Here is a 24,084-nt window from a genome sequence, read left to right on the forward strand (position 1 = left end):
CATTATATATCTAGTAGACTGGTGTTATGATGAGGATAGATTCATTATATCTATTAGACTGGTGTTATGATGAGGATAGATTCATTATATCTAGTAGACTGGTGTTATGATGAGGATAGATTCATTATGTCATTATATCCAGTAGACTGGTGTTATGATGAGGATAGATTCATTATATCATTATATCTAATAGACTGGTGTTATGATGAGGATAGATTCATTAGGTCATTATATCCAGTAGACTGGTGTTATGATGAGGATAGATTCATTATATCATTATATCTAATAGACTGGTGTTATGATGAGGATAGATTCATTATGTCATTATATCTAATAGACTGGTGTTATGATGAGGATAGATTCATTATGTCATTATATCTAGTAGACTGGTGTTATGATGAGGATAGATTCATTATATCATTATATCTAATAGACTGGTGTTATGATGAGGATAGATTCATTATATCTAATAGACTGGTGTTATGATGAGGATAGATTCATTATATCATTATATCTAATAGACTGGTGTTATGATGAGGATAGATTCATTATATCTAATAGACTGGTGTTATGATGAGGATAGATTCATTATATCTAATAGACTGGTGTTATGATGAGGATAGATTCATTATATCATTATATCTAATAGACTGGTGTTATGATGAGGATAGATTCATTATATCATTATATCTAATAGACTGGTGTTATGATGAGGATAGATTCATTATATCTGGTAGACTGGTGTTATGATGAGGATAGATTCATTATATCTAATAGACTGGTGTTATGATGAGGATAGATTCATTATATCTAATAGACTGGTGTTATGATGAGGATAGATTCATTATATCTAATAGACTGGTGTTATGATGAGGATAGATTCATTATGTCTAATAGACTGGTGTTATGATGAGGATAGATTCATTATATCTAATAGACTGGTGTTATGATGAGGATATATTCATTATATCTAGTAGACTGGTGTTATGATGAGGATAGATTCATTATATCTAATAGACTGGTGTTATGATGAGGATAGATTCATTATATCTAATAGACTGGTGTTATGATGAGGATAGATTCATTATATCTAGTAGACTGGTGTTATGATGAGGATAGATTCATTATATCTAGTAGACTGGTGTTATGTTGAGGATAGATTCATTATATCTAGTAGACTGGTGTTATGATGAGGATAGATTCATTATATCTAGTAGACTGGTGTTATGATGAGGATAGATTCATTATATCTAATAGACTGGTGTTATGATGAGGATAGATTCACTATATCTAATAGACTGGTGTTATGATGAGGATAGATTCATTATATCTAGTAGACTGGTGTTATGATGAGGATAGATTCATTATATCTAGTAGACTGGTGTTATGATGAGGATAGATTCATTATATCTAGTAGACTGGTGTTATGATGAGGATAGATTCATTATATCTAGTAGACTGGTGTTATGATGAGGATAGATTCATTATATCTAATAGACTGGTGTTATGATGAGGATAGATTCATTATATCTAATAGACTGGTGTTATGATGAGGATAGATTCATTATATCTAATAGACTGGTGTTATGATGAGGATAGATTAATTAATAAACCCAGCAGCATCGGATGGTAGAGAAGGAACATAAATCTGGTCTCTTTTCCTTGGACCTAAAACGATGTGCCCGGTTGGAGAGGAGCACAGCGAGCAGCAGACTAGTGATACCAACCATATTAGGGCAGAAATCCACAGTGTAGCAATGAGGGCAAGAATGGGGTCCACACACACACACACACACACACACACACACACGCACACACACACGCACGCATACAGTTTGCAGGGAGATCAGACTGGTCTCATAGACTCGACGAAACATTGTAAATGTACATCCCGGGTCACTCAAATTCTTGTATGTTATGTTTTGAATGGGCACTTAATAAGATAGAAGGTTAATTCAGTCAAAAATTTATGAGGGTGGTTGATGTGGGTGTATTGGTGGGTGGGTAGGTAGCTATGTCTGGGTGGATGGATGGATGGATGGGTGTTCGAATCTCATCACGGACAACTTTAGCATTATAGCTAATTAGCAACTTTGCACCTACTTACTACTTTTTAGCCACTTTTCAACTATTTAGCATGTTAGCTAACCCTTCCTCTAACCGTTTAACCTTCCTCCTAACCCCTAACTCACAGAATTAGCTAACGTTAGCATGTTAGCTAACCCTTCCTCTAACCGTTTAACCTTCCTCCTAACCCCTAACTCACAGAATTAGCTAACGTTAGCATGTTAGCTAGCCCTTTAATTAACCTACCTCCTAACCTTAACCCTTAACTCCCAGAACTAGCTAACGTTAGCGTTAGCCACCTAGTCACCTAGCTAACGTTAGCATGTTAGCTAACCCTTCCTCTAACCGTTTAATCTACCTCCTAACCTTAACCCTTAACTCCTAGAACTAGATAACGTTAGCGTTAGCCACCTAGTCACCTAGCTAACGTTAGCATGTTAACTAACCCTTAACTCCTAGAACTGGATAACGTTAGCGTTAGCCACCTAGTCACCTAGCTAACGTTAGCATGTTAACTAACCCTTAACTCCTAGAACTAGATAACGTTAGCGTTAGCCACCTAGTCACCTAGCTAACGTTAGCATGTTAACTAACCCTTAACTCCTAGAACTGGATAACGTTAGCGTTATCCATCTAGTCACCTAGCTAACGTTAGCATGTTAACTAACCCTGAACTCCTAGAACTGGATAACGTTAGCATTAGCCATCTAGTCACCTAGCTAACGTTAGCATGTTAACTAACCCTTAACTCCTAGAACTGGATAACGTTAGCATTAGCCATCTAGTCACCTAGCTAACGTTATCATGTTAACTAACCCTTAACTCCTAGAACTGGATAACGTTAGCGTTAGCCATCTAGTCACCTAGCTAACGTTAGCATGTTAACTAACCCTTAACTCCTAGAACTGGATAACGTTAGCGTTAGCCATCTAGTCACCTAGCTAACGTTAGCATGTTAACTAACCCTTAACTCCTAGAACTGGATAACGTTAGCGTTAGCCACCTAGTCATCTAGCTAACGTTAGCATGTTAACTAACCCTTAACTCCTAGAACTGGATAACGTTAGCGTTATCCATCTAGTCACCTAGCTAACGTTAGCATGTTAACTAACCCTTAACTCCTAGAACTGGATAACGTTAGCATTAGCCATCTAGTCACCTAGCTAACGTTAGCATGTTAACTAACCTTTAACTCCTAGAACTGGATAATGTTAGCATTAGCCATCTAGTCACCTAGCTAACGTTAGCATGTTAACTAACCCTTAACTCCTAGAACTGGATAACGTTAGCGTTAGCCATCTAGTCACCTAGCTAACGTTAGCATGTTAACTAACCCTTAACTCCTAGAACTGGATAACGTTAGCGTTAGCCACCTAGTCACCTAGCTAACGTTAGCATGTTAACTAACCTTTAACTCCTAGAACTGGATAATGTTAGCATTAGCCATCTAGTCACCTAGCTAACGTTAGCATGTTAACTAACCCTTAACTCCTAGAACTGGATAACGTTAGCATTAGCCATCTAGTCACCTAGCTAACGTTAGCATGTTAACTAACCCTTAACTCCTAGAACTGGATAACGTTAGCGTTATCCATCTAGTCACCTAGCTAACGTTAGCATGTTAACTAACCCTTAACTCCTAGAACTGGATAACGTTAGCGTTATCCATCTAGTCACCTAGCTAACGTTAGCATGTTAACTAACCCTTAACTCCTAGAACTGGATAACGTTAGCGTTATCCATCTAGTCACCTAGCTAACGTTAGCATGTTAACTAACCCTTAACTCCTAGAACTGGATAACGTTAGCGTTATCCATCTAGTCACCTAGCTAACGTTAGCATGTTAACTAACCCTTAACTCCTAGAACTGGATAACGTTAGCGTTAGCCATCTAGTCACCTAGCTAACGTTAGCATGTTAACTAACCCTTAACTCCTAGAACTGGATAACGTTAGCATTAGCCATCTAGTCACCTAGCTAACGTTAGCATGTTAACTAACCCTTAACTCCTAGAACTGGATAACGTTAGCGTTAGCCATCTAGTCACCTAGCTAACGTTAGCATGTTAACTAACCCTTAACTCCTAGAACTGGATAACGTTAGCATTAGCCATCTAGTCACCTAGCTAACGTTAGCATGTTAACTAACCCTTAACTCCTAGAACTGGATAACGTTAGCGTTAGCCACCTAGTCACCTAGCTAACGTTAGCATGTTAACTAACCTTTAACTCCTAGAACTGGATAACGTTAGCGTTAGCCATCTAGTCACCTAGCTAACGTTTTCAATTATGTATTTTTATTTAACCTTTATTTAACTACAAATTGGAAATTCGTAACATATCATACGTTTTTGCTGATTCCCAACAATTGTACATTTTGTAATTCATAACATATCAGAGATGTATCAGACAAATAGAGTGTCTAAGATTTACATACAGTAACATAACATATCATATTAAATAGAGTGTCAAAGATTTACATACAGAATAATACGTCATTCTCTGAGACCAGGTTGGAGAGATGGGGAAGCGGGATTGGGTATGTGCGCATCCCCCTCCTCAGTCCCTCTCCCCCCCTCCTTTCTCGCCCCCTCCCTCTCCCCTCCTCTTTATCTCCCCCCTCCTTTCTCGCCCCCTCCCTCTCCCCTCCTCTCCCTCCACAGTCAACAAGGCAAAAATAGAGAGTTTACAGAGCAAGCTCTCTCCTCTCCTGACTGGTTCACTCGCCTCATCTAACTAACCATCCTCGGGGAAACACACTTTTAAGCACGCACGCACGCGCGCACGGACACACACACACACATTGAAGCTCCGCTCAGCAGCAGCAGGGAGTGAACAGCCAGCTTGCGACTTATCCCCGCCATTCCCCGGTACAGTAACTTCCTCAGCATCTCCCGGCCTCTGCAGAGAGAGAGAGAGAGAACCGCCCGACAACCCAACTGGAAACCGGCCCCACGGCTCTATAGTAACGGACTGACCGACCACTAAATCCCGGAGAAGGAAAGAGGACTATCTAGTGCTCAGCATCCCGTCATCGCCGGTAGAATATACTTCAGACTGCGGATTTAAACCGTCACATTGGCCAATTGTCCATTTGGACGGAGCGAGAGAACTGGTAGTGCGCAGTGTGAGAACACAACAGAAACCACTTGACGCGGAAAAGTCCCGGACACTTCCCGGTATTTTAGGAAACAGAGGGACGCGTCTCACCTTACCGAAATACCGACTCCGGTAGCCTAAAACGGAGCCGGTCTGAGCAACAGCTACCACCGGCAAAAATCAGTGAGGTAAGCGGTGTGATTAAAATGGATAGTAAAAGATACATAAAATGACGATTTAATTTGTTAATTTCACAGATTTGTATATGAGATGGGGTTTTGTGTTGACATGGTATGTGCTGACAGAATGTTGTTTAGACTCAGACCTCACAGACGAACATCCACACTATAGATCGATGAACGAGGGGAGCTTTGGGTTGGAAATTACCATTTCAGTTTCTCACTCCTTCCGCCTCCATACTCAGCAGAGAGGGATGAAACAGAGGACGTTACATAAAACGAGGATTTCTCCTCCTCCTCCTCCTCCTCCTCACCTGGCCTCCTCCTCCTCACCTGGCCTCCTCCTCCTCCTCACCTGGCCTCCTCCTCCTCACCTGGCCTCCTCCTCCTCCTCACCTGGTCTCCTCCTCCTCCTCACCTGGCCTCCTCCTCCTCCTCCTCACCTGGCCTCCTCCTCCTCCCCTGGCCTCCTCCTCCTCCTCCCCTGGCCTCCTCGTCCTTTACACCTGGCCTCGTCCTCCTCATCACCTCCTCCTCCTCCTCACCTGGCCTCCTCCTCCTCCTCACCTGGCCTCTTCAGTTATCAGGGTTAGGGTTAGACAGATTCCAACTCGCTCTCACAGTCTTCATGTCAGAATTCAACATTCATCAGTGTTCCTCTTCAGTTATCAGGGTTAGGGTTAGACAGATTCCAACTCGCTCTCACAGTCTTCATGTCAGAATTCAACATTCATCAGTGGTTCCTCTTCAGTTAACAGGCCGCGGGACAGATTCCAACTCGCTCTCACAGTCTTCACGTCAGAATTCAACATTCATCAGTGTTCCTCTTCAAATCAAATCAAATCAAATCAAATTTATTTATATAGCCCTTCGTACATCAGCTGATATCTCAAAGTGCTGTACAGAAACCCAGCCTAAAACCCCAAACAGCAAGCAATGCAGGTGGAGAAGCACGGTGGCTAGGAAAAACTCCCTAGAAAGGCCAATACCTAGGAAGAAACCTAGAGAGGAACCAGGCTATGTGGGGTGGCCAGTCCTCTTCTGGCTGTGCCGGGTGGAGATTATAACAGAACATGGTCAAGATGTTCAATGTTCATAAATGACCAGCATGGTCGAATAATAATAAGGCAGAACAGTTGAAACTAGAGCAGCAGCACAGTCAGGTGGAAGTTGAAACTGGAGCAGCAGCATGGCCAGGTAGACTGGGGACAGCAAGGAGTCATCATGTCAGGTAGTCCTGGGGCATGGTCCTAGGGCTCAGGTCAGTTGAAACTGGAACAGCAGCATGGCCAGGTGGACTGGGGACAGCAAGGAGTCATCATGTCAGGTAGTCCTGGGGCATGGTCCTAGGGCTCAGGTCCTCCGAGAGAGAGAAAGAAAGAGAGAAGGAGAGAATTAGAGAACGCACACTTAGATTCACACAGGACACCGAATAGGACAGGAGAAGTACTCCAGATATAACAAACTGACCCCAGCCCCCCGACACATAAACTACTGCAGCATAAATACTGGAGGCTGAGACAGGAGGGGTCAGGAGACACTGTGGCCCCATCCGAGGACACCCCCGGACAGGGCCAAACAGGAAGGATATAACCCCACCCACTTTGCCAAAGCACAGCCCCCACACCACTAGAGGGATATCTTCAACCACCAATTTACCATCCTGAGACAAGGCTGAGTATAGCCCACAAAGATCTCCGCCACGGCACAACCCAAGCGGGGGGGGGGGGGGCCAACCCAGACAGGATGACCACAACAGTGAATCAACCCACTCAGGTGACGCACCCCCTCCAGGGACAGCATGAGAGAGCCCCAGCAAGCCAGTGACTCAGCCCCTGTAATAGGGTTAGAGGCAGAGAATCCCAGTGGAAAGAGGGGAACCGGCCAGGCAGAGACAGCAAGGGCGGTTCGTTGCTCCAGAGCCTTTCCGTTCACCTTCCCACTCCTGGGCCAGACTACACTCAATCATATGACCCACTGAAGAGATGAGTCTTCAGTAAAGACTTAAAGGTTGAGACCGAGTTTGCGTCTCTGACATGGGTAGGCAGACCGTTCCATAAAAATGGAGCTCTATAGGAGAAAGCCCTGCCTCCAGCTGTTTGCTTAGAAATTCTAGGGACAATTAGGAGGCCTGCGTCTTGTGACCGTAGCGTACGTATAGGTATGTACGGCAGGACCAAATCAGAGAGATAGGTAGGAGCAAGCCCATGTAATGCTTTGTAGGTTAGCAGTAAAACCTTGAAATCAGCCCTTGCTTTGACAGGAAGCCAGTGTAGAGAGGCTAGCACTGGAGTAATATGATCAAATTTTTTGGTTCTAGTCAGGATTCTAGCAGCCGTATTTAGCACTAACTGAAGTTTATTTAGTGCTTTATCCGGGTAGCCGGAAAATAGAGCATTGCAGTAGTCTAACCTAGAAGTGACAAAAGCATGGATTAATTTTTCTGCATCATTTTTGGACAGAAAGTTTCTGATTTTTGCAATGTTACGTAGATGGAAAAAAGCTGTCCTCGAAATGGTCTTGATATGTTCTTCAAAAGAGAGATCAGGGTCCAGAGTAACGCCGAGGTCCTTCACAGTTTTATTTGAGACGACTGTACAACCATTAAGATTAATTGTCAGATTCAACAGAAGATCTCTTTGTTTCTTGGGACCTAGAACAAGCATCTCTGTTTTGTCCGAGTTTAATAGTAGAAAGTTTGCAGCCATCCACTTCCTTATGTCTGAAACACATGCTTCTAGCGAGGGCAATTTTGGGGCTTCACCATGTTTCATTGAAATGTACAGCTGTGTGTCATCCGCATAGCAGTGAAAGTTTACATTATGTTTTCGAATAACATCCCCAAGAGGTAAAATATATAGTGAAAACAATAGTGGTCCTAAAACGGAACCTTGAGGAACACCGAAATTTACAGTTGATTTGTCAGAGGACAAACCATTCACAGAGACAAACTGATATCTTTCCGACAGATAAGATCTAAACCAGGCCAGAACATGTCCGTGTAGACCAATTTGGGTTTCCAATCTCTCCAAAAGAATGTGGTGATCGATGGTATCAAAAGCAGCACTAAGGTCTAGGAGCACGAGGACAGATGCAGAGCCTCGGTCCGATGCCATTAAAATGTCATTTACCACCTTCACAAGTGCCGTCTCAGTGCTATGATGGGGTCTAAAACCAGACTGAAGCATTTCGTATACATTGTTTGTCTTCAGGAAGGCAGTGAGTTGCTGCGCAACAGCCTTCTCTAAAATTTTTGAGAGGAATGGAAGATTCGATATAGGCCGATAGTTTTTTATATTTTCTGGGTCAAGGTTTGGCTTTTTCAAGAGAGGCTTTATTACTGCCACTTTTAGTGAGTTTGGTACACATCCAGTGGATAGAGAGCCGTTTATTATGTTCAACATAGGAGGGCCAAGCACAGGAAGCAGCTCTTTCAGTAGTTTAGTTGGAATAGGGTCCAGTATGCAGCTTCAGTTATCAGGGTTAGGGTTAGACAGATTCCAACTCGCTCTCACAGTCTTCACGTCAGAATTCAACATTCATCAGTGTTCCTCTTCAGTTAACAGGCCGCGGGACAGATTCCAACTCGCTCTCACAGTCTTCATGTCAGAATTCAACATTCATCAGTGGTTCCTCTTCAGTTAACAGGCCGCGGGACAGATTCCAACTCGCTCTCACAGTCTTCATGTCAGAATTCAACATTCATCAGTGGTTCCTCTTCAGTTATCAGGCCGCGGGACAGATTCCAACTCGCTCTCACAGTCTTCATGTCAGAATTCAACATTCATCAGTGTTCCTCTAATGGCAAATTTAGAAATGATTGTAAAAGTCAAATTTCAAAGTCAGATTTTTTTTTTTACATTTACCCAGAGTAATTTACAGTAGTGAATATATATGTTTTCTTACTGGTCCCCTGTAGAAATTGAACCCACAACCTTGGCATTGCAAGCACCATGCTCTACCAAGTGATCCACACAGGGTATTAACCCTGAATGGTTAAGGTAAGGGTTAAGGTTTGGGTTAAAAAAAAAAAAAAAAAGATTTAATAATAATTAAAAAAAAAAAAATAAACAACAACTTTCTATTGCTGGATTTGACCCTGCAACGTTTGGAACTCAGAGGCAGATGAATAAGCTCGTCCACAACACTCTAGCAGAACAAAAAACCTACTTTTGTCACCGTTTCTCACCTGCTTTGCTCACCGTTGCCCCTAGCGGCCTGTTTTCTCACCTATTTAGCTCACCGTTGCCCCTAGTGGCCGGTTTCCACATCACATCCCGACGTTCCTCAACGTTTGGACTCAGAGGCAGATGAACAAGCTCGTCCACAACACTCTAGCAGAACAAAAAACCTACTTTTGTCACCGTTTCTCACCTGCTTTGCTCACCGTTGCCCCTAGCGGCCTGGTTTCCATGTCACATCCCGACGTTCCTCAGTTGTAGACGGATGTCGAAACACTGACCTGTATCACGGGTGACCTGGCTGCCCCCCCCCCCTCCACTTTCAGACCGTTATTGATCCTTATTTGATTGATACAACATTTTCACAGGCTACATCGTGATGATTATTCCTCCCTCTGTGTGTGTGTGTGTGTGTGTGTGTGTGTGTGTGTGTGTGTGTGTGTGTGTGTGTGTGTGTGTGTGTGTGTGTGTGTGTGTGTGTGCGTGTGTGTGTGCAGGTGTGTGTGTGTTCTCCCTGTCTAAACCCTCTAAAACCTCCCCGGCTGCTATGTCCAGACAGACCAATAGTTAGTCTCAGTTATCAGACAGAATAGGACATTACCTTCACATTAGAGATGTCATGACTATCGACACAGGACAGTCAGTTCGGGTTGTTCGGTGGGGACAGATACAACAGCAACAATAAACATTAAATGGTGTCTAATTAACTCTGTGTAACATGTACACTATTGATCAGTGAAAAATAAAGTCCTACTTGATGTGGTGTTTAAAATGACAAAATGTTTCAAAGTGTTGCAGAGCTCCTCATTTAACTCTGGCAGTGTTCAAAGGAACTCGACTGTGGTGTTTGGAAAGCTCTGCTGTAGAGTTAATAATATCAACACCGACAGTGTAAAACAAAAACACTTGACTCATAGTCAACCGGACTCTCTTTAACTAGTGCTAGACTTTCCCAGGGCTGTAAAGAGTGTCATTTGCATATTACCCAAGGTGCCTTTTCTTTTTTGAGTAAATTGTTTACCACCCGTGGCTGTATTCGTTAGTGACAAAGATATGGTTGTTTCTTACCTTTTTAAAGGCCTGTGGCTTTTGCTCCCCAAGTAAGTCCCCTAGGGGGGGGATGTTATAATACAATTAAACCATGACAACACATTACATACATCATAAGGCCTTCCTTATTGGCCTAATTGATGGCTTTGTTTTTGCCCTAACAAATCAAAAATTGTGACTTTACGACTGTCTTGATATGTTTGGACCATGATAGTTTATTGGTGCTGTGGACAAAAAGGCTCTTGAAACTCTTGACTCATCGTTGTCGGTCATCAGGCCATACCACTGTTGTGTCGTCAGCAAACTTAATGATGGTGTTGGAGTCGTGCCTAGCCATGCAGTCGTGGGTGAACAGAGAGTACAGGAGGGGACTAAGTACACACCCCATGAGGGGCCCCCGTGTTGGGGATCAGTGTGGCAGATGTGTTGTTGCCTACCGTTAACACCTGGGGGCGGCCCGTCAGGAAGTCCAGGATTCAGTTGCAGAGGGGGGTGTTTAGTCCCAGAGTCCTTAGCTTAGTGATGAGCTTTGAGGGCAACTATGGTGTTGAACGCTGAGCTGTAGTCAATGAACAGTATTCTCACATAGGTGTTCCTTTTGTCCAGGTGTGAAAGGGCAGTGTGGAGTGCGATTGAGATTTTGTCATCTGTGGATCTGTTGGGGCGGTATGCAAATGTAATCCTTCTGGCCCCGCGGCCTTGTGAATGTTGACCTGTTTAAAGATCTTGCTCAGATCGGCTATAGAGAGCGTGATCACACAATCGTCCGGAACAGCTGGTGCTCTCATGCATGCTTCAGTGTTGCTTGCCTCGAAGTGAGCATAAAAGGCATTTTGCTCGTCTGGTAGGCCCTCGTCACTGGGCAGCTCACGGCTGGGTTTCCCTTTGTAGTCTGTAATAGTTTTCAAGCCTTGCCACATCCTACGAGTGTCGAAGCCGGTGTAGTAGGATTCAATCTTAGTCCTGTATTGATGCTTTGCCTGCTTGATGGTTAGTCTGAGGGCATAGCAGGATTTCTTATAAGCAACAGGATTAGTGTCCTGCTCCTTGACAGCTGCAGCTCTAGCCTTTAGCTCAGTGGGGATGTTGCCTGTAATCCATGGCTTCTGGTTGGGATATGTACGTACCGGTCACTGTGGGGACGACGTCATCGATGCATTTATTGAGGAAGCCGATGACTGAGGTGGTATACTCCTCAAATCAAAATCAAATCATAATGTTATTGGTCACATGGTTAGCAGATGTTAATGGTCACATGGTTCACAGATGTTATTGGTCACATGGTTCGCAGATGTTATTGGTCACATGGTTAGCAGATGTTATTGGTCACATGGTTAGCAGATGTTATTGGTCACATGGTTAACAGATGTTATTGGTCTCAGTCACATGGTTAGCAGATGTTAATGGCCACATGGTTAGCAGATGTTATTGGTCTCAGTCACATGGTTAGCAGATGTTATTGGTCACATACACATGTTTAGCAGATGTTAATGGTCACATGGTTAGCAGATGTTATTGGTCTCAGTCACATGGTTAGCAGATGTTATTGGTCACATACACATGGTTAGCAGATGGTAATGGTCACATGGTTAGCAGATGTTAATGGTCACATGTTTAGCAGATGTTATTGGTCACATACACATGTTTAGCAGATGTTAATGCGAGTGTAGCGAAATGCTTGTGCTTCTAGTTCCGACAGTGCAGTGATAACCAACAAGTAATCTAACAATTCCCCAACAACTACCTAATAAACACACATCTAAAGGGAGGAATAAGAATACATACATATAAATACATGGATGAGCGATGACAGAACGGCATAGACAAGATGCAATAGATGGTATAGAATACAGTATATACATATGAGATGAGTAATGTAAGATATGTAAACATTAGTAAAGTGTCATTATTAAAGTGAATAGTTATCCATGTATTAAAGTGGCCAATGATTTTGAGTCAGTCATCCCACATCCCGCTGAAGTTGGAGACTTTTATCTCCCTCACCAACTTCAAACATCAGCTATCTGAGCAGCTAACCGATCGCTGCAGCTGTACATAGTCTATCGGTAAATAGCCCACCCATTTTCACCTACCTCATCCCCATACTGTTTTTATTTATTTACTTTTCTGCTCTTTTGCACACCAATATCTCTACCTGTACATGACCATCTGACCATTTATCACTCCAGTGTTAATCTGCAAAATTGTAATCATTCGCCTACCTCCTCATGCCTTTTGCACACAATGTATATAGACTCCCCCTTTGTTTTCTACTGTGTTATTGACTTGTTAATTGTTTACTCCATGTGTAACTCTGTGTTGTCTGTTCACACTGCTATGCTTTATCTTGGCCAGGTCGCAGTTGCAAATGAGAACTTGTTCTCAACTAGCCTACCTGGTTAAATAAAGGTGTTCTCAACTAGCCTACCTGGTTAAATAAAGGTGTTCTCAACTAGCCTACCTGGTTAAATAAAGGTGTTCTCAACTAGCCTCCCTGGTTAAATAAAGGTGTTCTCAACTAGCCTACCTGGTTAAATAAAGGTGTTCTCAACTAGCCTACCTGGTTAAATAAAGGTGTTCTCAACTAGCCTACCTGGTTAAATAAAGGTGTTCTCAACTAGCCTACCTGGTTAAATAAAGGTGTTCTCAACTAGCCTACCTGGTTAATAAAGGTGTTCTCAACTAGTCTACCTGGTTAAATAAAGGTGTTCTCAACTAGCCTACCTGGTTAAATAAAGGTGTTCTCAACTAGCCTACCTGGTTAAATAAAGGTGTTCTCAACTAGCCTACCTGGTTAAATAAAGGTGTTCTCAACTAGCCTACCTGGTTAAATAAAGGTGTTCTCAACTAGCCTACCTGGTTAAATAAAGGTGTTCTCAACTAGCCTACCTGGTTAAATAAAGGTGTTCTCAACTAGCCTACCTGGTTAAATAAAGGTGTTCTCAACTAGCCTACCTGGTTAAATAAAGGTGTTCTCAACTAGCCTACCTGGTTAAATAAAGGTGTTCTCAACTAGCCTACCTGGTTAAATAAAGGTGTTCTCAACTAGCCTACCTGGTTAAATAAAGGTGTTCTCAACTAGCCTACCTGGTTAAATAAAGGTGTTCTCAACTAGCCTACCTGGTTAAATAAAGGTGTTCTCAACTAGCCTACCTGGTTAAATAAAGGTGTTCTCAACTAGCCTACCTGGTTAAATAAAGGTGTTCTCAACTAGTCCTACCTGGTTAAATAAAGGTGTTCTCAACTAACCTACCTGGTTAAATAAAGGTGTTCTCAACTAGCCTACCTGGTTAAATAAAGGTGTTCTCAACTAGCCTACCTGGTTAAATAAAGGTGTTCTCAACTAGTCTACCTGGTTAAATAAAGGTGTTCTCAACTAGCCTACCTGGTTAAATAAAGGTGTTCTCAACTAGCCTACCTGGTTAAATAAAGGTGTTCTCAACTAGCCTACCTGGTTAAATAAAGGTGTTCTCAACTAGCCTACCTGGTTAAATAAAGGTGTTCTCAACTAGCCTACCTGGTTAAATAAAGGTGTTTCTCAACTAGCCTACCTGGTTAAATAAAGGTGTTCTCAACTAGCCTACCTGGTTAAATAAAGGTGTTCTCAACTAGCCTACCTGGTTAAATAAAGGTGTTCTCAACTAGCCTACCTGGTTAAATAAAGGTGTTCTCAACTAGCCTACCTGGTTAAATAAAGGTGTTCTCAACTAGTCTACCTGGTTAAATAAAGGTGTTCTCAACTAGCCTACCTGGTTAAATAAAGGTGTTCTCAACTAGCCCTACCTGGTTAAATAAAGGTGTTCTCAACTGGCCTACCTGGTTAAATAAAGGTGTTCTCAACTAGCCTACCTGGTTAAATAAAGGTGTTCTCAACTAGCCTACCTGGTTAAATAAAGGTGTTCTCAACTAGCCTACCTGGTTAAATAAAGGTGTTCTCAACTAGCCTACCTGGTTAAATAAAGGTGTTCTCAACTAGCCTACCTGGTTAAATAAAGGTGTTCTCAACTAGCCTACCTGGTTAAATAAAGGTGTTCTCAACTAGCCTACCTGGTTAAATAAAGGTGTTCTCAACTAGCCTACCTGGTTAAATAAAGGTGTTCTCAACTAGCCTACCTGGTTAAATAAAGGTGTTCTCAACTAGCCTACCTGGTTAAATAAAGGTGTTCTCAACTAGCCTACCTGGTTAAATAAAGGTGTTCTCAACTAGCCTACCTGGTTAAATAAAGGTGTTCTCAACTAGCCTACCTGGTTAAATAAAGGTGTTCTCAACTAGCCTACCTGGTTAAATAAAGGTGTTCTCAACTAGCCTACCTGGTTAAATAAAGGTGTTCTCAACTAGCCTACCTGGTTAAATAAAGGTGTTCTCAACTAGCCTACCTGGTTAAATAAAGGTTAAATAAAAATATATATAAAATATCCCCAAACCATCCCACATCCTAAAATCATCTTACATCCCCAAACATCCTACATTCCCAAAACACCCCTATGTTCCCCGAACTGTTCCACATCCCCAAACTGTCCTACATCCTCCAAATCAATCTGCATCCTCAGAACTACCCCAAACCATCGTATATCCCCCAACCATCCCCCAACCATCCCACAACCATCCTCAAACCATCCCACATCCCCAAATAGTCCCACATCCCCAAACCATCCTAAGTCCCCCAAACCATCCTACGCCCCAAACCATCCTACATCCCCAAACCATCCTACATCCCCAAACCATCCTACATCCCCAAACCATCCTACATCCTCAAACCATCCTACATCCTCAAACCATCCCACATCCTCAAACCATCCTACATCCTCAAACCATCCCACATCCTCAAACCATCCTACATCCCCAAACCACCCAACAACCTCAAACCATCCTACATCTGCCAAACCATTCTGCATCCTCAAACCATCCCACATCCCCAAATAGTCCCACATCCCCCAAACATCCTACATCTGCCAAACCATTCTGCATCCTCAAACCATCCAACATCCACCAAAGCATCCTACATCCCCCAAACCATCCTACATCTTACTGCAGTGTCTGGGGCCTCAGTGCTGACAGTGTTATTATTATACCACATGACAACCCCATAGTTCTCCTACACCAAATATACATACACCAGGGCTCTGCTGTTGTGTTAGCGACTGTAGCCTAGCAACATGAGTGTATAGAATGTTAGAGCAGAGAACTTCCCGTGCCTGTATGATGAACAGCAGAGTGTTCAGGGCTACAGAGGAAAACCCAGATACTGTTAGGAAACCCAGGTAGGCTAGAATGGTCCACATATGGAAGTCAGCCTCCAACATAACACCCTGAGCCTCCTCTTCCTCCTCTCCCAGCCTCCTCATCCTCTTCCTCCTCCTACACCCCTCCAACGGACTGCTGCCAGAGAAAGAGAGAGAGAGAGAGAGATGGCAGCCGCAGCGGTGTTGGGTACAGTCAGTAATGTGTTGAGTAATGAATGAGCTTTTTTTAGGAATCAGAGAGCAGAACACACTCATCGCTGAGTGTACCAGAATATATATATATATATATATATATATATATATATATATAGCGAGAGAGAGAGAGAGAGAGGGGGGGGGGGGTAGAGAGAGGGGGGTTGAGAGAGAGAGAGAGTGGGGGGGTAGAGAGAGGGGGGTAGAGAGAGAGAGAGAGACGTGGAGCGGGGGATTCAGATCAATAAGGAAAGTGAGATGTAGAGGGAGAGATGGAGAGAGGAACAGATGGAGATAAATGAGGAGAGAGAGAGTTGAAGAGGGGGAGAGAGAGCACCATTAGGTTAGGAGAGGGAGAGATAGAGAGAGAGAATCATTAGTAGAGAGATGAAGAGAGAGAGGAAAGATAGAGAAAAATATCCTCCCAGCATCTCAGGAGAATCCCACGGTGAAACCAGAAACTATATCTCTGGCAAACACCCTTACTCTCCTCAGCAGCATCAGTCCTCAGCACAGCCATCCTGTCTACTGGAGTGAGAGAGGGAGGAGAGTAGATGAGACAGGCAATGTTAATTAACAATACACCAGTAGTACTACTAGTGGTAGTAGTAGTAGTAGTAGTAGTAGTAGTGTAGTAGTAGTAGTAGTAGTAGTGTAGTAGCGGTAGTAGTAGTAGTGGTAGTACTAGTAGTAGTAGTAGTAGTAGTGTAGTAGTAGTAGTAGTAGTAGTAGTAGTAGTAGTAGTAGTAGTAGTGTAGTAGTAGTGTAGTAGTAGTAGTAGCAGTAGTAGTAGTAGTAGTAGTGTAGTAGTAGTAGTAGTAGTAGTACTAGTAGTAGTGTAGTAGTAGTAATAGTAGTAGTAGTAGTAGCAGTAGTAGAGGTAGCAGTAGTAGTAGTAGTAGTGTAGTAGTAGTAGTGGTAGTAGTAGTAGTAGTAGTTGCAGCAGCAGTAGTAGTGTAGTAGTAGTAGTGTAGTAGTAGTAGTAGTAGTAGTAGTAGTAGTAGTGTAGTAGTAGTAGTAGTAGTAGTAGTAGCAGTAGTAGTGTAGTAGTAGTGGTAGCAGTGTAGGAGTAGTAGTAGCAGTAGTAGTAGTAGTAGTAGCAGTAGTAGTAGCACCAGTAGTAGTAGTAGTAGTAGTAGTAGTAGTAGTAGTAGTAGTAGTAGTGTAGTGGTAGTAGTAGTGTAGTAGTAGTAGTGTTGTAGTAGTAGTAGTAGTGTAGTAGTAGTAGCACCAGTAGTAGTTGTAGTAGTAGTAGTGGTGGGGTAGCACCAGTAGTAGTAGTAGTAGTAGTAGTAGTAGTGTAGTAGTAGTAGTAGTAGTAGTGTAGTAGTTGCAGTAGTAGTGTAGTAGTAGTGTAGTAGTAGTAGTAGTAGTAGTAGTAGTGTAGTAGTAGCAGTAGTAGTGTAGTAGTAGTAGTAGTAGCAGTAGTAGTAGCAGTAGTAGTAGTAGCAGTAGTAGTAGTAGTAGCAGTAGTAGTAGCACCAGTAGTAGTAGTAGTAGCACCAGTAGTAGTAGTAGTAGTAGTAGTAGTAGTAGTGGTGGGGTAGTAGTAGCAGTAGTAGTAGCACCAGTAGTAGTAGTAGTAGTAGTAGTAGTAGCACTAGTAGTAGTAGTAGTAGTAGCAGTAGTAGTAGTAGCACCAGTAGTAGTAGTAGTAGTAGTAGTAGCACTAGTAGTAGTAGTAGTAGTAGTAGTAGTGGTAGGGTAGTAGTAGCAGTAGTAGTAGCACCAGTAGTAGTAGCACCAGTAGTAGTAGTAGTAGTAGTAGTAGTAGTAGTGGTGGGGTAGCAGTAGTAGTATTACAAGCACACCAAGACAGTCGTGAAGAGGGCACAACAAAACCTATTCCCCCTCAGGAGACTGAAAAGATTTGGCATTGGTCCTCAGATCCTCTAAAGGTTATACAGCTGCACCATCGAGAGCATGATTGCATCATTGTCTGGTATGGCAACTGCTCGGCTCCTCGACTGCAAGGCACTACAGAGGGTAGTGTGTACGACCCAGTAAATCACTGGAGCCAAGCTGCCTGCCATCCAGGACCTCTATACCAGGCGGTGTCAGAGGAAAGGCCCTAAAAATGGTCAAGGACTCCAACCACCCTAGTCATAGACTGTTTTCTATTTCTGTTTTCTGTTTTGCACGGCAAGCGGTACCGGAGCGCCAAGTCCAGGTCCAAGGGGCTTCTAAACAGCTCCTACCCCCCAAGCCATAAGACTCCTGAACATCTAATCAAATTAGCTGCCCAGACTATTCACATTGCCTGTCCTCCCTCCTCCCCCTCTTCTACACCGCTGCTACTCTCTGTTGTTATCATCTGTAGTCACTTTAATAACTCTACCTACATGTACATATTACCTCAACTAACACTGCTGATACTCTCTGTTGTTATCATCTATAGTCACTTTAATAACTCTACCTACATGTACATATCACCTCAATTACCTCGACGAACCGGTGCCCACGCACATTGACTCTGTACCGTAACACCCTGTATATAGTCTCTACGATTGTTATTTTACTGGTGCTCTTTAATTACTTGTTACTTTTATTTCTTATTCTTATTCGTATTTATTATTATATATTTTTTAAACTGCATTGTTGGTTAGGGGCTCGTAAGAAAGCATTTCACTGTAAGGTTTACACCTGTTGTATTCGGCGCCTGTTGATCAATAACATGTTATTTGCTTCTATGAGCCGTTCTGGTTCAGAATACTAACTTGACTTACTTACTTACTACCCCCAGGTTGCCAGGGTAACCTCCCCCAGCCAATCAGCAGTCATGGATGAGATGGATCTGCCCCAGATGAAGAAGGAAGTGGAGAGTCTGAAATACCAACTGGCTTTCAAGAGAGAGAAGTCCTCCAAGACAGTCACTGAGTAAGTCAACTACTACTAGACTACTACTACACTACCACTACTACTACTGGTACTACTACAACTACTACTATTACTACTACACTACTACTACACTACTACTACACCACTACACTACTACACTACTACACTACTACTACACTACTACTACACCACTACACTACTACTACTACTAAACACTATTACACTACTACACCACAACTACACTACTACTACACCACTACTACTATAATACTACTACTACACTACCACTACACTTCTACTTCTATTACTACTACACTACTACTATACTACTACGACTATACTAATACACTACTACACTATTACACTACTACACTACTACTACACTACTACTGCACTACTACTACACTACTACTACTGCTACACTACTACTACACTACCACCACTACTACTACTACTACACTACTACTACACTGCAACACTACTACTACTACACCGCTACACTAATACTACACTGCTACTACTACTACTACACTACTACTGCACTACTACTACTACTACTACACTACTACTCTACTACTACACTACACTGCTACTACTACTACACAACTACTACACTACTACAGTACTACTACTACACTACACTACTACACTGCTACTACTACTACACCACTACACTGCTACTACTACTACTACACTACTACACTACTACTACACTACACTGCTACTACTACTATACAACTACTACTACTACTACACTACTACATTACTACTACTACACTACTACACTACTACTCTGCTACTACTACTACACCACTACACTGCTACTACTACTACACCACTACACTGCTACTACTACTACACTACTACACTACTACGATTTAAAAAAAATCTTGGTCGACAGAAAGTCTTCTGTTCTTTTGTCCAGTCGATTGGTAGATATTTTTTAAACGTGTATTTTTCCATTTATAGACACCCCCTATGTGTTTAAAAAAAATCAACTATATGCATTGAGCTTATCTGATACTTTAAACTTCATGTTCGCTGAAATAAGACACAAATGACTCAAGAGGGAGCCAGAGATCTAGATAACCAGAAGAAAGAAAAACAACCTTAACCTGACCCGATTATTCTCCTCCCACTCCTGCTGGCGTCAGCAGATTCTGCCATTTCTCTCCTGAAGTTACCGGTAATAGGTTAGGAGTCGGCAACCTTTCTCATGTTGAATGACCTTACCGTTTCTACCCATCTGCATGCCGGTTATGGTTTTCACACATTTCTGTGGAAAAGTTTAATTTCATTTATAATAACGTCTTCATATGTCAAAATATATTGTAATGTGGAAAATCAAAATTATATCCAAAACTAAATTAAAATGATACTAACTTAAAAAAGTAACTTCTATTGCCAACTATGGTGAAAAAAATAGTCTACATAAAGCCAACAATAAAAACATTGCAACCTGCAGTTAGAAAATATCCTGATAAAAAATAAAATATTCTATAAATCACATTTGCTTCATATGGCCTGTCTGCAACGAACTTGACATATTGTATCAACTATTAACTTGAGTCGGGGACAAGTAAACGTATAACATTGTATAAAATATTCTGGGTCTTCAGAGTTTCCAGACACAGCTGTTGGCTAGTTGAGTAATGGATAAGAAGCTGTGCTTGACTTGGCCTGGAGCTGAGTACCTTCACCTCAAATGATCTACTGCTTGAGTTCCTCTTCCTCATCTAGAATATTATCTCAATGTTCTACTGCTTGAGTTCCTCTTCCTCTTCTAGAATATTATCTCAATGTTCTACTGCTTGAGTTCCTCTTCCTCTTATAGAAGATTATCTCAATGTTCTACTGCTTGAGCTCCTCTTCCTCTTCTAGAATATTATCTCAATGTTCTACTGCTTGAGTTCCTCTTCCTCTTATAGAATATTATCTCAATGTTCTACTGCTTGAGTTCCTCTTCCTCATCTGGAATATTATCTCAATGTTCTACTGCTTGAGTTCCTCTTCCTCTTCTAGAATATTATCTCAATGTTCTACTGCTTGAGTTCCTCTTCCTCATCTAGAATATTATCTCAATGTTCTACTGCTTGAGTTCCTCTTCCTCTTCTAGAATATTATCTCAATGTTCTACTGCTTGAGTTCCTCTTCCTCTTATAGAAGATTATCTCAATGTTCTACTGCTTGAGCTCCTCTTCCTCTTCTAGAATATTATCTCAATGTTCTACTGCTTGAGTTCCTCTTCCTCTTATAGAATATTATCTCAATGTTCTACTGCTTGAGTTCCTCTTCCTCATCTGGAATATTATCTCAAAAGTATTATGGAGCTCCTACTCCTGAATATAAAACAGTTCCGGAACCCAAAATGAGTTCCGGAACCTATTCCAGTCCAAGTCAACCACTGATAAGAGGTAATCAGGTAGGGCTATTTTATGATGTTTCCACTGGACCAGAGCATGAAATGTTTCTCTTTCACTCTTGAGTGGTTATCGAAAGGGAGAGAGCTGGAAGGATTTTTCAAATACTTTGAGGAAAACATTTACTTTGAGAAGCTCCACAGTTTATTAGTGGTGGAGATTTAAAAACAAATCAAATTTTACTTGTCACAGTCACATGGTTAGCAGATGTTAATGGTCACATGGTTAGCAGATGTTAATGGTCACATGGTAGCAGATGTTAATGGTCACATGGTTAGCAGATTGTAATGGTCACATGGTTAGCAGATGTTAATGGTCACATGGTTAGCAGATGTTAATGGTCACATGGTTAGCAGATGTTAATGGTCACAGTCACATGGTTAGCAGATGTTAATGGTCACATGGTTAGCAGATGTTAATGGTCACATGGTTAGCAGATGTTATTGGTCACATGGTTAGCAGATGTTAATGGTCACATGGTTAGCAGATGTTATGGTCCACTGGTCAGAGCAGAATGGTTAATGGTCAATGGTTAGCAGATGTTAATGGTCACATGGTTAGCAGATGTTAATGGTCACATGGTTAGCAGATGTTAATGGTCACATGGTTAGCAGATGTTAATGGTCACATGGTTAGCAGATGTTAATGGTCACATGGTTAGCAGATGTTAATGGTCACATGGTTAGCAGATGTTAATGTCACATGGTTAGCAGATGTTAATGGTCACATGGGTTAGCAGATGTTAATGGTCACATGGTTAGCAGATGTTTAATGGTCACATGGTTAGCAGATGTTAATGGTCACATGGTTAGCAGATGTTAATGGTCACATGGTTAGCAGATGTTAATGGTCACATGGTTAGCAGATGTTAATGGTCACATGGTTAGCAGATTGTTAATGGTCACATGGTTAGCAGATGTAATGGTGCACATGGTTAGCAGATGTTAATGGTCACATGGTTAGCAGATGTTAATGGTCACATGGTTAGCAGATGTTAATGGTCACATGGTTAGCAGATGTTAATGGTCACATGGTTAGCAGATGTTAATGGTCACATGGTTAGCAAGATGTTAATGGTCACATGTTAGCAGATGTTATATGTCCATGTTAGGATTAATGGTCACATGGTTTAGCAGATGTTAAATGGTCACATGGTTAGCAGATGTTAATGGTCACATGGTTAGCAGATGTTAATGGTCACATGGTTAGCAATGTTAATGGTCACATGGTTAGCAGATGTTAATGGTCACATGGTTAGCAGATGTTAATGGTCACATGGTTAGCAGATGTTAATGGTCACATGGTTAGCAGATGTTATTGGTCACATGGTTAGCAAGATGTTAATGGTCACATGGTTAGCAGATGTTAATGGTCACATGGTTAGCAGATGTTAATGGTCACATGGTTAGCAGATGTTAATGGTCACATGGTTAGCAGATGTTAATGGTCACAATGGTTAGCAGATGTTATTGGTCACATGGTTAGCAGATGTTATTGGTCACATGGTTAGCAGATGTTATTGGTCACATGGTTAGCAGATGTTATTGGTCACATGGTTAGCAGATGTTAATGGTCACATGGTTAGCAGATGTTAATGGTCACATGGTTAGCAGATGTTAATGGTCACATGGTTAGCAGATGTTAATGGTCACATGGTTAGCAAATGTTAATGGTCACATGGTTAGCAGATGTTAATGGTCACATGGTTAGCAGATGTTAATGGGTCACATGGTTAGCAGATGTTAATGGTCACATGGTTAGCAGATGTTATGGTCACATGGTTAGCAGATGTTATTGGTCACATGGTTAGCAGATGTTATTGGTCACATGGTTAGCAGATGTTATTGGTCACATGGTTAGCAGATGTTAATGGTCACATTGGTTAGCAGATGTTAATGTCACATCGGTAGCAGATGTAATGGCACATGTTAGCAGATGTTAATGGTCACACTGGTTAGCAGGATGTTAATGGTCACATGGTTAGCAGATGTTAAATGGTCACATGGTTAAGCAGATGTTAATGGTCACATGGTTAAGCATGTTTAATGGTTCACAGGCACATGGTTAGCAGATGTAGATGCGTCACATGGTTAGCAGATGTTAATGGTCCACATGGTTAGCAGATGTTAATGGGTCACATGGTTAGGCAGTATGTTAATGGTCCACGATGGTTAGCAGATGTTAATGGTCCACATGGTTAGCAGATGTTAATGGTCACATGGTTAGCAGATTGTTAATGGTCACATGGTTAGCAGATGTTAATGGTCACATGGTTAGCAGATGTTAATGGTCACATGGTTAGCAGATGTTAATGGTCACATGGTTAGCAGATGTTATTGGTCACATGGTTAGCAGATGTTATTGGTCAACATGGGTTAGGCAGATGTTATTGGTCACATGGTTAGCAGATGTTAATGGTCACATTGTTTAGGCAGATGTTATTGGTCACATGGTTGGCAGATGTTAATGGTCACATGGTTTAGCAGATGTTATTGGTCACATGGTTGGCAGATGTTAATGGTCACATGGTTAGCAGATGTTATTGGTCACATGGTTAGCAGATGTTAATTGGTCACATGGTTAGCAGATGTTAATGGTCACATGGTTAGCAGATGTTAATGGTCACATGGTTAGCAGATGTTAATGGTCACATGGTTAGCAGATGTTAATGGTCACATGGTTAGCAGATGTTAATGGTCACATGGTTAGCAGATGTTAATGGTCACATGGTTAGCAGATGTTATTGGTCACATGGTTAGCAGATGTTATTGGTCACATGGTTAGCAGATTGGTTAAAGTGGTCACATGGTTAGCA

The 24,084-nt window shown here is 41.9% G+C and overlaps 1 protein-coding gene across 1 annotated transcript in view; it reads left to right on the forward strand.

Annotated features, from left to right (window-relative positions):
• The first annotated feature begins 4,742 nt into the window (after nucleotides 1–4,742).
• Nucleotides 4,743–24,084, forward strand: part of LOC109887039 (guanine nucleotide-binding protein G(I)/G(S)/G(O) subunit gamma-13-like) — a 30,801-nt gene continuing 11,459 nt past the window's right edge. Inside the window, exons 1-2 of the mRNA XM_031820821.1 lie at nucleotides 4,743–5,353; nucleotides 18,755–18,888. Coding sequence (XP_031676681.1) covers nucleotides 18,791–18,888 — 98 coding nt within the window. The 5' untranslated portion in view covers nucleotides 4,743–5,353; nucleotides 18,755–18,790. The remainder of the gene's footprint in view (nucleotides 5,354–18,754; nucleotides 18,889–24,084) is intronic.

The sequence above is a fragment of the Oncorhynchus kisutch genome, unplaced genomic scaffold, assembly GCF_002021735.2.
Source record: "Oncorhynchus kisutch isolate 150728-3 unplaced genomic scaffold, Okis_V2 scaffold3689, whole genome shotgun sequence".
Taxonomy (NCBI): domain Eukaryota; kingdom Metazoa; phylum Chordata; class Actinopteri; order Salmoniformes; family Salmonidae; genus Oncorhynchus; species Oncorhynchus kisutch.